At 45.4% G+C, this 15,119-nt stretch overlaps 1 protein-coding gene across 2 annotated transcripts in view; it reads right to left on the reverse strand.

The window, feature by feature from the left end:
- Positions 1 to 607: 607 nt before the first annotated feature.
- The window catches only part of COL4A2 (collagen type IV alpha 2 chain), a 396,880-nt gene continuing 382,368 nt past the window's right edge, over positions 608 to 15,119 (reverse strand). For both annotated transcript variants that reach the window (XM_084820997.1, XM_084821006.1), the window contains 5 exons: positions 13,952 to 14,098; positions 13,392 to 13,508; positions 10,130 to 10,321; positions 4,960 to 5,246; positions 608 to 2,921 (listed from right to left, as the gene is read on the reverse strand). In XM_084820997.1, coding sequence (XP_084677123.1) covers positions 2,667 to 2,921; positions 4,960 to 5,246; positions 10,130 to 10,321; positions 13,392 to 13,508; positions 13,952 to 14,098 — 998 coding nt within the window. In that variant the 3' untranslated portion in view covers positions 608 to 2,666. The remainder of the gene's footprint in view (positions 2,922 to 4,959; positions 5,247 to 10,129; positions 10,322 to 13,391; positions 13,509 to 13,951; positions 14,099 to 15,119) is intronic.

Consider the following 15,119-nt stretch of genomic DNA (forward strand, 5'->3'; position numbering starts at 1 on the left):
CCCTAGCATGCATTCCCCTCAGAGTCACCCCCTCACAGTCATTGCTTCTTCCATTCCTAGCTAAAAGCCGTTGATTCATTCTTTCCGCAGTCTGTGTGATTTTCCTGCGTATGTGTGGGGAGGAGGAGGAGGCTTAGTTTGGGGTCAGGGAAACAGAGGCGGTGGTGGCAGCAGCAGCAGTATGTATAGTAAACTACGATATCACTCATTTCCTCCAAGACACTTTCCTGAGCAGAGGAGCATGGAGAGGGGCAGGGTGCAAGCCACTCTCACTGACTGAGCAGCATGTATGGGGTTGATGAAGGTCACTTCTACTATGCGGACTCTGCCCAACCAAGTCCAGAGTAAGGCGATTTCAAGTGCAGCTTGACCTGTGAAAAACGGGGTTTTAGGTACTATTTATACCACTTTTCTTGCTTCGTGTGTGCCTGACAGACTAGAGCCGATTTCATGAAAATCTGTACAACACCCCAATGCTCTTCTCAGTGCGTTTTCAGTAGATCCCCCCTTAGACTTAACTTAATGGGGGATTTGTTTCTTCATGTGGGAAGATTTGCAGGATTTATGCAATAATATGTGTTGTACAACGTCAAATCACTCAATAAGTGAAATTTTAAAACACATTATATTATTTATGCTGCAAAAATTAAACTCAGTGATCACAAGAGCAAGGAAAGCCACCTTACATTAAAGTGCATCTGAATACTTCTGATCTAGGACCTGGCTCCAGGGGTGTTTTTTCTGTGGTGGGGGGAGGGCTCTGGGAGAGGGACGCACTCACTGTCTCATTGGAATGACTCTTGCAGTGATTGAATTCTACCTCTGCCTCCTTTTCCTCTGCTTCACAGCACTGAGGAATGGATTTGGGCATAGAAGTTTATTTCTTCTGCTATGTTATGTCACTCTCCTAGGCACAATTATTATGTTATGTTATAATCTCCTAGGCACTAACTCTCCCTTGGAGAATAAGAACTATGCCATTTGCATCACCCACTTCCCTCCCAGGAGAGTGGTTCTAATTGAGCCGCTCTCCCACCACTCTCCCTAGTACCAGGGAAGAAAGATTGGCATTTGGCATGTGGCATGTGTCCACAGAAGTCTTAAGTTCAGTGGGAATTACTCTCTATTAGGGATGCTGGAGAAATTCGAGACAGATTAAAATGAGCTCAGACTTCTAAGAATCCAACCTGCAGAATCTGCTGCAGAGCGACCCCTGTAGGCCACGCGGATTCTGTAGACTTTTGGATGATTTTTTACTTTCCTGAAATTTATGCATATACATTTGTAGGAAAATATATAAGTTTCTGTTCAGGCAATATTGAATGGAAGGCGGGACAAGACGCGAAATGTTACGTATTAAGGTAAATTATGTAAATTATTATGTAAATACTTATGTAAGTATTTGTGTATTTTTCTGCATGACAATTTTTTTCCCACATCCATCTGTGGGCAGACGACAGAACAAAAGGCACCTGACAATCCGTGGAACACAGATGGAGCGGATTTTACACAGCCCATACATCCCTACTCTCTAGTAAGTGTTTTGGATTGCAGCCTGAATTACAATTGTACCAGTTGCAGGGCAGGTTCCCCAAAACACCTTCCTTTGCTGCTGCTCATGATACTATTGACACAGGACATGTTTTACTGTGGTAGCATCTGGGACTGGCTAATGCAGGGTGGGCAACCTGCAGCCCTCTGTTTGTTGTTGGACTCCAGCTCATGCCATTCCAGAACGTTGGCTGGGGCTGACTGGAGTTGAAGCCCAAGAACATTTGGAGAGCCTCAGGCTGCCCATCTCTGGGCCAAAGAAAGCCCTGCTGGTTTGGAAGTCCTTTCGGTGGTACTGAGCGAGAACTGAACTTTCTTCTATGGGTTGTGGGCCAGAGAGTACAAGAATCTCACATTATTTTCAGTATGTCAGCATCTTGATTCTAACGTTTCAGGGCATGGAGGATATACAGTACATGTTCTCTAGGTTAGGGAAATAATTAGGCATATGAAACATACTGTTTAATACAACAACAGCGTTTAGGAAAAAAAGAGTGGCCCTGAAATGGAAGTTGCAAAGAGACAATGCAGTCAGCTCATGTTTAAAGTTACATTGAAATTAGTAGGTCTTAAAACATGCTTGACTATGCCTGCTTATAATCAAAGTCTTATAACTAGAAAAGATGGTTACTTTTGAGGAAATGCCTCACTCAGCATAGCTCCTGTTTTAGTACAATTTGTTAAGCTTTAATATGGTATTTGCCTTTCAGCTCTCTGAGATGATCACAGTGAAGTTTGCTCTTCCCTTTTTATCTTTGATTACTATTTAATGACTATGAATGATGACTTGTTTTCAGTGGTAAGTATACAGAACCAACACATAACAATCCAATTGGTGCTGTAAATCAGACCTAATGGATAGCCGATGTGTTAGGTAATTAAATCTTGTCTATTATTTTACCCTCATATGTCTACTGTTCTGCATCAGTATGAAAGCTAACTAGCAAATAATGTAAATGATAACAGAAACTACAACTTGGTTGTAAGCAATTGCAGTGGTTTGTTCTTCCAGATTATAATGGGAATAAATCTCTTGTTCAAATTTTGAGGCAATAAGTTAAATAAGCACCAAAAAGATTTGTTCCTTGTCATTTTGGGGTTACTTTTTTCTTTTCTTACAAATTCTTCATGCAAACTTGGCATCTGCTTATGTGTGTTCGGATGAGTCCAATCTTGAGTGTATCTGATGACGGTGAGTGTTGAAACTGATGGTCAATGGTAGTAAGCCAGAAACTGTATTTGTTTGCAAAGTAGTGGCAGGTCCCCTGAGCACCACTGCACTCAATGAATGGGGTTGCTCTGAAGTCTTCCAGACAGCTACCTGGAGAAACGAGTGACTGGCCCCCTCCTTCAGCACCAGCTGCAGTGTGCTACGAGAGATCAGACAGAGAGTGTTCAAGTGCAAGGCCAGAAGGGTATGCAATCTGCAGTAGCACTAGCACTGACCTAAATGTCTACTGCTACGGGTACTGTATGGCTCTATTTTTTGTCCCCAGTTTCTTGAACTGTGCGCTGGGCTCCCAGGCTCCTCCCTGCTACTACATTATCATGAATGAAGAGCAACTAATCTTCCCCATGCTACAGCTCACCTAATGCTTCCTTGCTTGACTTCCCTGCCCCACAGCCATGCACAGCCTTTTTGGTGGACCGATGCCGGCAGCAGCTCTCTGCATGTGCAGTGCATAGGCACATGAGGGAGCAGCAGCTGGTTAGAGAGCACAGCTGTAGCACGCAAAGCTGGAGGAAGTTCCATTGTTCGGCTTTTCTCAAGTTAAGTGCAGACATTGGATCTGGGAGCAGCATGAGCCAGCCCCTCCATTTCAGACAGAAGTTGTTGATTCAGCGGCTCTAAGTGGAGAAGACTTTATTTTGCATTCAGTCCTGACCCCCCACCACACACACAGCTGCCAGTTTCTTCCATACCGCCCCCCTGCTGCTTTTATGTTCATTTCCTCCCACAGCAGCTTCCCTGTTATCTCCTTCCTCTGTATTTCCATCATCATTATAATCTCTCTTTCTAACTCCCTTCAAGGTTTTTCCCCACCAACACCCTCCCTTCTCTTTCCTCTCCCAAATATCTCAGTCTCCCAGCCACCTTTACTCAGGGCCACATTCTCCTCCCACTGCCCCATGCACAGGACCACCCAGGCTCTCCAGTCCCTCAGTGACAGCCTCTGCCACAGAACAACCCCGCATGGAGCAGTGGTGTAAGCTGTCATTGGCCACATTCGGATGATCAGAGGGGGAAAAGAAGCCACTGTGGCTTCTTTTGCCCGTCCTGCGTGTGCCCCATGTGTGACCACCATTTGCATAATTACCTGCAATGCTGCACAGGTTGCTGTGTCGTCTGAACCCAGCACAGTACGCAGCGGGGGTGGCTTCTTCCTCACCCCACAACCCCTGCTGCAAGCCATGGGTTGTAGGGTGGTGAAGAAGCCACCTCCGCCACACACTGCGCTGGGTTTGGATGACTCAGCAGCCTGCGCGGTGTCGCTCGTAGTTGTGCAAATGGCGGTTGTGCAGACCACGTGCAGGGGTGGGGGAAGAAGCGACAGTGGCTTCTGTTTCCCCACGATCATCCGAACCCAGTCAGTGCAGTCAGAAGGTGCAGCAGCAGTGCCGAATGCACAAATACTTCTGCACTTGCAGTAGCTGTGCTTGTTTACATGGGGTCCCGCACTTTTGCCCAGTACTGCCACTGCTGCCTCTCTCTGGCAAGCATGACAAGCTGGGCTGCCTTCTCAGCCTTGACGCCATAGAGTTAAGTTAAGCAAGGGTTGCCCTGGTAGTTGAGCAGCAATCCCTGCCCCATCCCCAGCTCAAAAGTTAGGACTACTGGGAATGGTTTGGCTGCTATGTTGTCAAGGTAATAAGAATGCTTTAGCCACACAGTGCCAAGCTGCCAAGCCCACAGCCACCATTTCTTGCTCCAGAGCAGGAAGGGGAGATGTGGGGGGTAAACCTCCTTGGCTGCTGCTCAGCCAAGGTGGCTGGAGTACCTTGGCTCAGCAATGGCCAACCTCTACCTCCCTTTTGTGCGGAAGAGAAAAGCAGGAAAGGGGCTCAGCCATGGCACCCAGATTAGGAGCGGGAGGCACAGGCAGCCTCAAGGGTTGGCTTGGCAACCAAGACCAGCCAAAAACTGTGGACCACTGGGAGATGAACTTTCCCGTACTGAATTCTAGCAAACCCATCCACCAGTCAAGCTACTTGGATCATGACTTGGTTTATAACTGGCTCCTACTGGTAGCACAGAGGCCACCAAATGACCCAGAAGAACCTGATGCTGCAGCATTGCTGAAATGAAGGAGGTATGGACCTGATCAGTCAACCTTGAATGGGAGGCTACTGGGATAAAAGCAGAAAAAAAGTAATTTAAAAAATGTAATCAGCAAAAGATGCACATACCATAAGAAAGGAATAACCGATCCACAAACTGCGCCATCCTTCAGGGCAGTGTGGAATAGTAACGTCTTGGCTGTGAATAGCTATAGCAACAGCTGGAGCTTCACAGACTGAACAACGGCTGATATAAGGCCTGATTTCTTCTTCTTCCACAGGCATCATTGGAAGAGGGGCTGTAGTGGAGAGCCAATAGGATTTATCATTGCGGCTTGCATAGTAGCAGACATCCCCAGGATTGCAGTAAAGAAAAGGCATAGTGCTGAATCGAGCCAAACATGACCCAGCTAGGCCTGGAAAAGTAAACACAACCCTTCATTACTGTCTCTGTGTGTAGTTTGTTCTGAAAATTCAACACTCACTCAGGTTTGTTACCACATGCATGAGAACTGGAGTGGAGAGTGCGGGGAAAAGGGACTTTAAAAATGTTTTAGTTGCTATGCAAAACTTCAACGATGTCTCAATTTGTCAATTCTAAAATCATTATGATCTAATGGAGTGAAAGGATGTTATCCAGTGATCTAATTTTTGACACTTTCCGATTTCATATCTTAACACTTTACATTTCTTGGCCACATGGGTCAACAATAACTTTCTGGCATCTGGAGCTTAAAGAAATATAGAGGGAGGGAGCAATCCTCTGGCCACTAGTCAGCAGCTAGACGGCCATAGGATATGTGGTTTTCCAGGAACCAACGTCAGAGCCTGTGCTTCAAGGTCGGTTCCTGGAGAACTGACCTTCCCCCCCCTTCCACACTGCCTTGCAGGCAGCACGGAACAACCCCGTGCTCCAAAGAGGAGCACGAAGCAGCCAAAACGGGGCATTCCAGGGGGCATCTGGCAGCCCCCTCCCCTGCTCCGCCTTCGCACAGCTAGACAGCTGAAACTGGCTGTCTAGCCACAAATGCAGGGCAGGAGAAGTGCGGAGGGAACGATCCTCTCCGTGCTTCTCCTGCCCTGCATTGGACAGGTAGTTGCCTCCGAATTCAGAGGCAGCCACATATCCCCAAAGAATTGTACCCTTAAAGTAGTTTAATGTGTGATTCTAGTAAGGTAAGTTCATCCTGCTATGTTAGACATTAATTGCAATTAGGTCTAGATGTCAGGTATCTGTATTTGCACTAAATTAGATGGCTGCCTGGTGAACAAAACAGGAACCAATGCGGGTAAGCTGTTCCTAGCCCTCTCTCATCTCTGCCCTCTCCTGTGTATTATAACAGCTCTCTGTTGGTAGTTTTTTCCAGTGCACTAACAACAAATCCACACAGTTGTGCCATCCTAGTGTGTTAGCAGTTGGGTATGTAGAGCACTGGAGAAGGAAATGGCAACCCACTCCAGTATTCTTGCCAAGAAAACCCCATGGAAGGTATCACAAGGCTAAAAGAGATGACACCGGAAGATGAGCCCCTCAGGTCGGAAGGTGTCCAATATACTATTGGGGAAGAGCAGAGGGAATTTCCAAGTAGCGCCAGAAAGAGTGAAGCGGCTTGGCCAAAGCCGAAAGGACACTCAGCTCTGGATGTGTCAGTGTGTCACTCAGTGTCAGTGAGCCAGTGTGGTGTAGTGGCAAGAGTGTTAGACTGGGAGCTGGGAGATCCGGGTTCTAGTCCCCACTCGGCCATGGAAGCTCACTGGGTGACTTTGGGCCAGTTACACACTCTCAGCCCAACCTACCTCACAGGGTTGTTGTTGTGAGGATAAAATGGAGAGGAGGAGGATAATGTAAGCCGCCTTGGGTTCCTTGCAAGAGGAATAAAGGCGGGATATAAATGCAATAATAAATAAATAAATAAATGTGTCAGCTACTGTGGGCAAGAATCCCTTAGAAGAAATGGAGTAGCACTCATAGTCAACAAAAGGGTGGGAAAAGCAGTACTGGGGTACAATCTCAAAAACGATAGAATGATCTCAGTATGAATCCAAGGCAAACCATTCAACATCACAGTAATTCAAGTCTATGCCCCAACCACTGAGCCCGAAGAAGCTGAGGTTGATCGGTTCTATGAAGACCTACAACACCTTCTAGAACTAACACCAAAAAAAGATGTCCTTTTCATCATAGGGGATTGGAATGCTAAAGTAGGAAGTCAAGAAATCACCAAAGCATGGCCTTGGTGTACAAAATGAAGCAGTACAAAGGCTAATAGAGTTTTGCCAAGAGAACACGCTGATCACAGCAAACACTCTTTTCCAACAGCACAAAAGGTGACTCTACACATGGACATCACCAGATGGTAATATCGAAATCAGATTGATTATGTCCTTTGCAGCCAAAGATGGAGAAGCTCCATACAGTCAGTAAAAACAAGACCTGGAGCTGACTGTGGCTCAGATCATGAGCTTCTTGTTGCAAAATTTCGGCTTAAATTGAAGAACGTAGGGAAAACCACTAAACCATTCAGGTATGACCTAAATCATATCCCTTATGAATATACAGTGAAGGTGAGGAATAGATTTAAGGGATTAGACCTGATAGAGTGCCTGAGGAACTATGGACGGAGGTCCGTAACATTGTTCAGGAGGCAGCAACTAAATTCATCCCAAAGAAAAAGAAATGCAAGAAAGCCAAGTGGCTGTCTGATGAGGCTTTACAAGTAGCTGAGGAAAGAAGGGAATCGAAAAGCAAGGGAGAAAGGGGAAGAGATATCCAACTGAATGCAGAGTTCCAGAGAACAGCAAGGGGAGACAAGAAGGCCTTCTTCAATGAACAATGCAAAGAAATAGAGGAAAACAATAGAATAGGAAAGACTAGAGATCTTTTCAAGAAAATCGGAGATCTCAAGGGAACGTTTTGTGCAAAGATGGGCATGATAAAGGACAAAGAAGGCAGGGACCTAACAGAAGCAGATGAGATTAAGAAGAGGTGGAAAGAAGACACAGAAGAACTTTACAGGAAAGATCTTAATGTCCCTGATAGCCATGATAGTGTGGTCACTGAACTTGAGCCAGGCATCCTAGACAGTGAAGTCAAGTGGGCCTTAGTTAGGCATTACTAACAACAAAGCTAGCAGAGATGACAGTCTTCCAGCTGAGCTATTTAAAATCCTAAAAGATTATGCTGTTAAAGTGCTGCACTCAATATGCCAACAAATTTGGCACACTCAACATTGGCCACAAGACTGGAAAAGGTCAGTTTACATTCCAATTCCAAAGAAGGGCAATGCCAAAGAGTGTTCAAACTACCGTACAATTGCGCTCATTTCACATGCCAGTAAGGTGATGCTCAAAATCCTACAAGCTAGGCTTCAGCAGCATGTGAACTGAGAACTACCGGAAGTACAAGCTGAGTTTCGAAGAGGCAGAGGAACTAGAGATCAAATCGCCAACATTCGCTGGATCACGGAGAAAGCAAGAGAATTCCAGAAAAACATCTATTTCTGCTTCATTGACTACACTAAAGCCTTTCATTATGTACATCACAACAAACTGTGGCAAATTCTTAAAGAGATAGGAGTACCCGACCACCTTACCTGTCTCCTGAGAAACCTGTATGAGGATCAAGAAGCAACAGTAAGAACCGGACATGGAACAACCGTTTATTTCAGAACTGGAAAAGGAGTACAACAAGGCTGCATATTGTCACCCTGCTTATTTAACTTATATGCAGAGTACATCATGAGAAACGCCGGGTTGGATGAATCACAGGTAGGAATTAAGATTGCTGGGAGAATTATCAACAACCTCAGATACGCAGACGATACCCCCTAATGGCAGAAAGCGAAGAGGATCTAAAGAGCCTCTTGTTGAGGGTGAAAGTGGAGAGTGCAAAAGCTGGTTTGAAACTCAACATTAAAAAAAACTAAGATCATGGCATCTGGCCCCATCCCTTCCTGGCATATAGAAGGGGAAGAAATGGAAGCAGTGACAGATTTTATTTTCTTGGGCTCCAAGATCACCACAGACGGTGACTGTAGCCATGAAATTAAAAGACGCTTGCTCCTTGGGAGGAAAGGTATGGCAAACTTAGACAGCATAGTAAGAAGCAGAGACATCACCTTGCCGACAAAGGTCCGCCTAATCAAAGCTATGGTTTTCCCACTAGTAATGTATGGCTGTAAGAGCTGGACTGTAAGGAAGGCTGAGCGCCGAAGAATTGATGCTTTCGAACTGTGGTGCTGGAGAAGACTCTTACGAGTCCCCTGGACTGCAGGGAGGTCAAATCAGTCCATCCTAAAGGAAATCAACCCTGAGTGCTCATTGGAAGGACAGATACTGAAGCTGAAGCTCAAATATTCTGGCCACCTAATGCGAAGAGAAAAGTCGCTGGAAAAGACCCTGATGCTGGGAAAGATTGAAGGCAAAAGGAGAAGGGGATGGCAGAGGATGAGATGGCTAGATAGCATCACCGATGCAATGAATATGAACCTGAGCACACTCCGGGAGAGAGCGGAGGACAGGAAGGCCTGGCGTGCTATGGTCCATGGGGTCACGAAGAGTCGGACACAACTTAACGACTGAACAACAACAACATGTAGAGCCACATGTTGTGATATTATGCTAGAATAGCAGGAGTAATTATACTCTATCTTGACTTGCATTTTTGCTGGCACAATAACCCAAACTAGAACAACTTGTAGTTTTGTGGGACAGAGTGAGCAGAGCCTTCTTTGTAATAAGACTTGACTGAGAATAAAACTGACTGGCTGAAAAGAATTTAATATAGTTGGCCCTTATCTTCTTTCCCACCTTCCTCAAGCTGTTACATTTGCATTTGCTTTAGGAAGGAAGTTTTTTTAGTCCACTGTATTCCTTTCCTGTATAAAACAAAACTGTGGGGACAAGTGGAAAAACAGAGCGAAAACCAGAGTAAGCACAGGACTAGTGTTAAGCTACTAGTCACATTTATTGAGGGATTTTAAAATATTCGAATATATACAAATAAAACTACTACTGACGTATCGAAAGTGTAATATGCTACTGGACTTTGTGTTAAGAATAATGTTGGTTTCTCAAATTATTAACTGAAAAGGAGCAAAAGAAGTTCTCCTTTAGGTTTATGGTTCTAAATTCTGATTCTAAGTAAAATCTCTCAATAGGTTTGTTTCATCCAATATGTAACCCTTATTATGTTGTCAGTTATTTTTTAGTTATTTTGGACTGGTATTTTTTGGAAATACTGTTCAAATGTAGTTTTTTACTAAACTGTATGAAGAGTACTCAGCTCACAAAAGCATACCCAGATCCTGGTTATGTGCTTTGTCTTGTCCTTCAAAATACAGTAAGCTGTAGCCACTCCACAGTTTGTTCATACCCACTGGACACATTGGCTCTTGATCCGACTGGCTATGCTTCACCAGAAGGTATCCTATGTTGATGCTGCGGCCTGGCATACCTGGCAGTCCAGGAGTACCTGGACTACCCACTGCACCTGGGGAGGGGAAAAGGGGCACAGGCATTACAGAAAGTAAACTGATTTTAAAGACAGAATATGGAAGCATTGTCATTACAATCCAATTAAAGTCACGGCCTCCTTATTTAGTGTTGAATAATTCAGCATAAGTACTTAGGTGACTACAGCTACAGAACTATAGTCATTTTGAAAATGGCTCTGGCATCATATGATAGTAAAAGAATGGAGTGTTACTTTTACACATATATGAATCCTCCTCAGTGCCTAGTGATTCTGAATGTGTTTCCATGAAGATGGCCCCAAGGAGTGTGCATGTTCACAATGGAATATTAAACATTTTAACATCTCTTTAAATATACATGGAATCATAGAATAGTACGGTTGGGAGGGGCCTACAAGACCATTGAGTCCAACCCCACGTAATTGGCTCAGTAGAAAATGTTGTTAGACAATATAAAATCATAGAATCTCTCTCTCAAGATAGCACCCCCACACACACCATTCTCTCTCTCTCTCTCTCTCTCACACACACACACACCAGTGTAAACACAAGATCCACTCTCTCCCCCTCCCAGCCAAACACACACTCTTCCTTTGAATCACTCCAGAAATACACAGTGACCCAGTTTGCACTATCATGGCGCAGTTAACAAGCCACAGTAACTTGTTAAACTTGCCACACGTGATGGTTTGATTTCCCTGATTACCCTTGCTGTGTCATCCTAACCTGGGTGGCATGCTTTGTTTGAGGAGGCAGCAACCCTCAAATAACCCCTGGCCTGTTGGGTTATTTGAGAGTTGCTGCCCCCACCTATCCAAACAAGCCATGCCACCCGGATTCAGACAACATGGAAAGCCTCACCAACAAGGGTAATTAGGGAAATCTGAATGGCATGTGTGGTGGGGTTAACAAGCCACTGTGGCTTGTTAACTGCACTGCGATCATGCAGTGCTCTTCAACATTTTTTTAATGACTTGGAGGAGGAGGTGCAGGGAATGCTGATCAAATTTGCAGATGACACAAAATTGGGTGGGATAGCTAATACTTTGGAAGACAGAAACAAAATTCAAAGTGATCTGGATAGACTGGAGCGCTGGGCAGAAAACAACAGAATGACATTTAATAGGGATAAATGCCAAGTTCTGCACCTAGGAAAAGGAAACCAAATGCACAGTTACAAGATGGGGGATACGTGGCTCAACAACACTACAAGCGAGAAAGATCCTGGAATTATTGTCGATCACAAGCTGAATATGAGCCAACAATGCTGTGGCTGCAAAAAAGGCAAATGCTATTTTGGGCTGCATTCATAGAAGCATCGCTTCCAAATCCCGGGAAGTACTAGTTCCCCTCTACTCAGCACTGGTTAGGCCTCATCTGGAGTACTGTGTCCAGTTCTGGGCACCACACTTTAAGAAGGATGCAGACAAACTGGACAGGGTTCAGAGGAGGGCAACAAAGATGATCAGAGGACTGGAAACAAAGCCCTATGAAGAGAGACTGAAAGAACTGGGCATGTTTAGCCTTGAGAAGAAAAGACTGAGGGGAGATATGATAGCACTCTTCAAGTACTTGAAACGTTGTCACAGAGAAGAAGACCAGGATCTCTTCTTGATCATCCCAGAGTGCAGAACACGGAATAATGGGCTCAAGTTACAGGAAGCCAGATTCCGGCTGAACATCAGGAAAAACTTCCTGACTGTTAGAGCAATACGACAATGGAACCAATTACCTAGGGAGGTGGTGGGCTCTCCCACACTGGAGGCATTCAAGACGAGGCTGGACAGCCATCTGTCAGGGATGCTCTGACTTGGATTCCTGCATTGAGCAAGGGGTTGGACTCGATGGCCTTGTAGGCCTCTTCCAACCCTTCTATTCTATTCTATTCTATTCTATTCTATTCTATTCAAACCAGCCCACTACTCTCTCATGGACACACACACCCCATTCACCCCCATCCATTCACAGACATGCAACCATGCACCCCATTCATCCATCACACAAGCACAAACACATGCCTCCGTTCCCTGCCTCCCTGTAGCCCCCTCCAGTCCACCCCAGGGCACCCTTCTGCTCTCTCCACCAGCCACCCGCAGCCTTCTCCAGTGCTCCCCATCCCACCCTTGGTCCACCCATAGCCCTCTCCACCAGCCCCCAGGTCATCCCATAGTCCTCTCCAACCCTACCTAGGTCACCTGCAGCTCTTCCCTCCAGCCCCCCTGTTGCCCTGCAGCCCTCTCCAAACCAGTCACAGTCTTTCCACCTCCCTCCCCACTAGCCCCTCAGCCTGCCCCTCAGGCACATAAGACAGGCAAGAAGCAGCAGGGACCCTTTCCCTTTCTTTTCCCTCTTTTTTTTTGTGTGGGGCGGGAACCACACAATTTTTAGCAGGCAGCCTTGCCAGTGTGCTGCAAAGTGAAGCACCCAACCTGCAGCTGCCCACCATTTTCATTTTGTCTTCATTCTTCATTCCCGAAGAATACCTTTGGGCCCATGCTGGAAAATGACCAGTGGCTGCAAGCTAGGTGCTTTGATCTGCAGCTGTCTGCACAAAGTAAACAAAAATGTAGAATTTATTTTTTAAAATGGGAGGGGGGGGCAAGGGACCTAGGCTGGCACCAAGTGAGGTATGTCTGTAGGCACATTAGCTCCCATGGGCTAATTAGGGACCCCAGGATTAATCAATCAGAAACATTTTGAACTAAAAAGCTGCCCTGGATTTTTTAATGTTTAAACTTAATTTTATTACAAATAAAACTGCAGATGGCAACCACCATCTTAAAATAGGTGCTACCTCTTGTGTGACAGAGGAGGTGGAATGCATCTTCCAAAATCATGCCTGCACAGATGCATCATCTAAAAACAAAGTATGCTTCATATGCAAATATAAGCTGATTTAATTGATCAGCTATGGCTTCTAATCCTTTCCCCATTTACCTGGGATTAATCTCCACTGAATTCAGTGGATCTTACTTCTGAGTAGACATGGATAAGATTGCACTGTAACACTCATAATTAAGTTTTCTTCAATCAGATGAAAGCCCCAGTAGACAGAAAAGGGGGAAGAATTCCGGGAATGCTATTTACCTTCAAAGCCCCCTGGTCCCTGCAGTCCTACTCTCCCTTGATCACCTCTGAAGCCTGGAGATGCTGATATTCCCCCTTTTCCTTGCAGTCCTTGTTTACCTGAAGGGCCTCTAAAACCTAAACAGTAAAGTTAAACAGAATCATAATCCATACCACTTCATAAGAAGAATGTCATGGGGAAGAATGAAAGCCCACTACAGCTCTTTGAATAGTAGAAATGCCTATATGCATCTTATAAATCCACCCCCCTGCCCCCAAAGAAGTACGTTTGCAGTGATTCTTCCAGATATGTGAAAAGTATTATGGTAGAACTGGACCTTCCTGTGGAGTTTTCAGGTAGGAGCCCCAAAGCCACCAACTAAATTACTGCCAACCATTAGCACAGGGAATCACTCGGGGTGGGGGGTCTGCATGGCTAACGAATTTAGATGTAACATTTTCATATGCCTCCATGAAATTCATTCATAAGACATGTCTTGGAAGTAAATGCTACATGCTTGGGCAATGAGAAATAAATAGCCTTGGAAACCATGGAGGTTCCCTTGGAGAACCATTCCTACCTGAATCTCCTGGCGGACCTTGAGGACCCATTTCACCAAAAGTGCCCTGAGGCCCTCTCCTTCCATGGGCACCTGGTGTCCCTTGCTCAGCAACCAGTTTAGGAAGGACAGGAGGCAGTCCAGGGGAACCTGGAGGTCCCTGAAATCCTAGAAGTGAAAAATCCAAAATAAGGTAAATGACTTTGTATTAGATACTTTTCTGTTAGTTGAACCTATTACACAGTTAATTAAAAGGTTTGTAAGACACTCTTTACAGAAAACCCTCCAAAGGTGGCTACAAAATTGAAAACTGCAAACACAACAAAACAATGATAAAAACAATACAATGGTAATGAAACCAAAATTAATAATCAAAACCAGGTAACATTATATACACAATAGAACATAATATAATCCTGACTCTATGTATCAAATACAGAGCATGCAACTAAGCCTGCTTCTTCTTCTTTTTACTTTAGTGTAAGTGCATGGGGCCCCAGTGTGCATTGGGAGCACCATGCGTTGGCAGGCGAGCATACCAGCAGGGACTCAAAGCGTGATGTCAGAGTGTGGGCAGATTAGTATGGCTGAAGGCTGTACCCAAACCATTTAAGGCTTTAAGCACCAGTACCAACATTTAAAATTGGGCCCAGAATCTCACTGGCAGCCAGTGTAGCTGATACAATTCAGTGCCAACTACCCAGCACCTACCAGTACTTGAGTAGCTGCATTTTGTACCAGTTCATGTTTCTGAACCTTCGTTATTTATTTTTTTAACATATGTCTTAATTGGTGCACATCGTAATATGTTTTGGAGGTCACAATCCTATTGGGATAGGTGGTCGTCTCCGAACTCCACCTATCCAATGCGGGGCAGGAGAAGTGCGGAGGGGATCATCCCCTCCACGCTTCAGCCACCCTGCATTTGTGGCTAGACAGCCGATTTCCGCTGTCTAGCCACAGGAAGGCGCAGCAGGGGAAGCAGTTGCGGGACGACACATTGGATGTGTTGTCCTGGCATTTCCGCCTTCCCTGCCCCGGAATGCCCCCAGGAACATCCCGTTCTCGCCATTCCGCGCTCCTCTTCCGAGCGCAGGGCTGTTCCAAATTGCCTGTGAGGCAGCGCGCGTGGGGGAGGGGGTCGGTTCTCAGGGAACTGACCTTGGAGCAAGGGCTCCGAGGTTGGTTC

This window comes from Heloderma suspectum, chromosome 1, assembly GCF_057233095.1.
Source record: "Heloderma suspectum isolate Gila_16-S chromosome 1, 16-S_ref, whole genome shotgun sequence".
In the NCBI taxonomy this organism is placed as follows: domain Eukaryota; kingdom Metazoa; phylum Chordata; class Lepidosauria; order Squamata; family Helodermatidae; genus Heloderma; species Heloderma suspectum.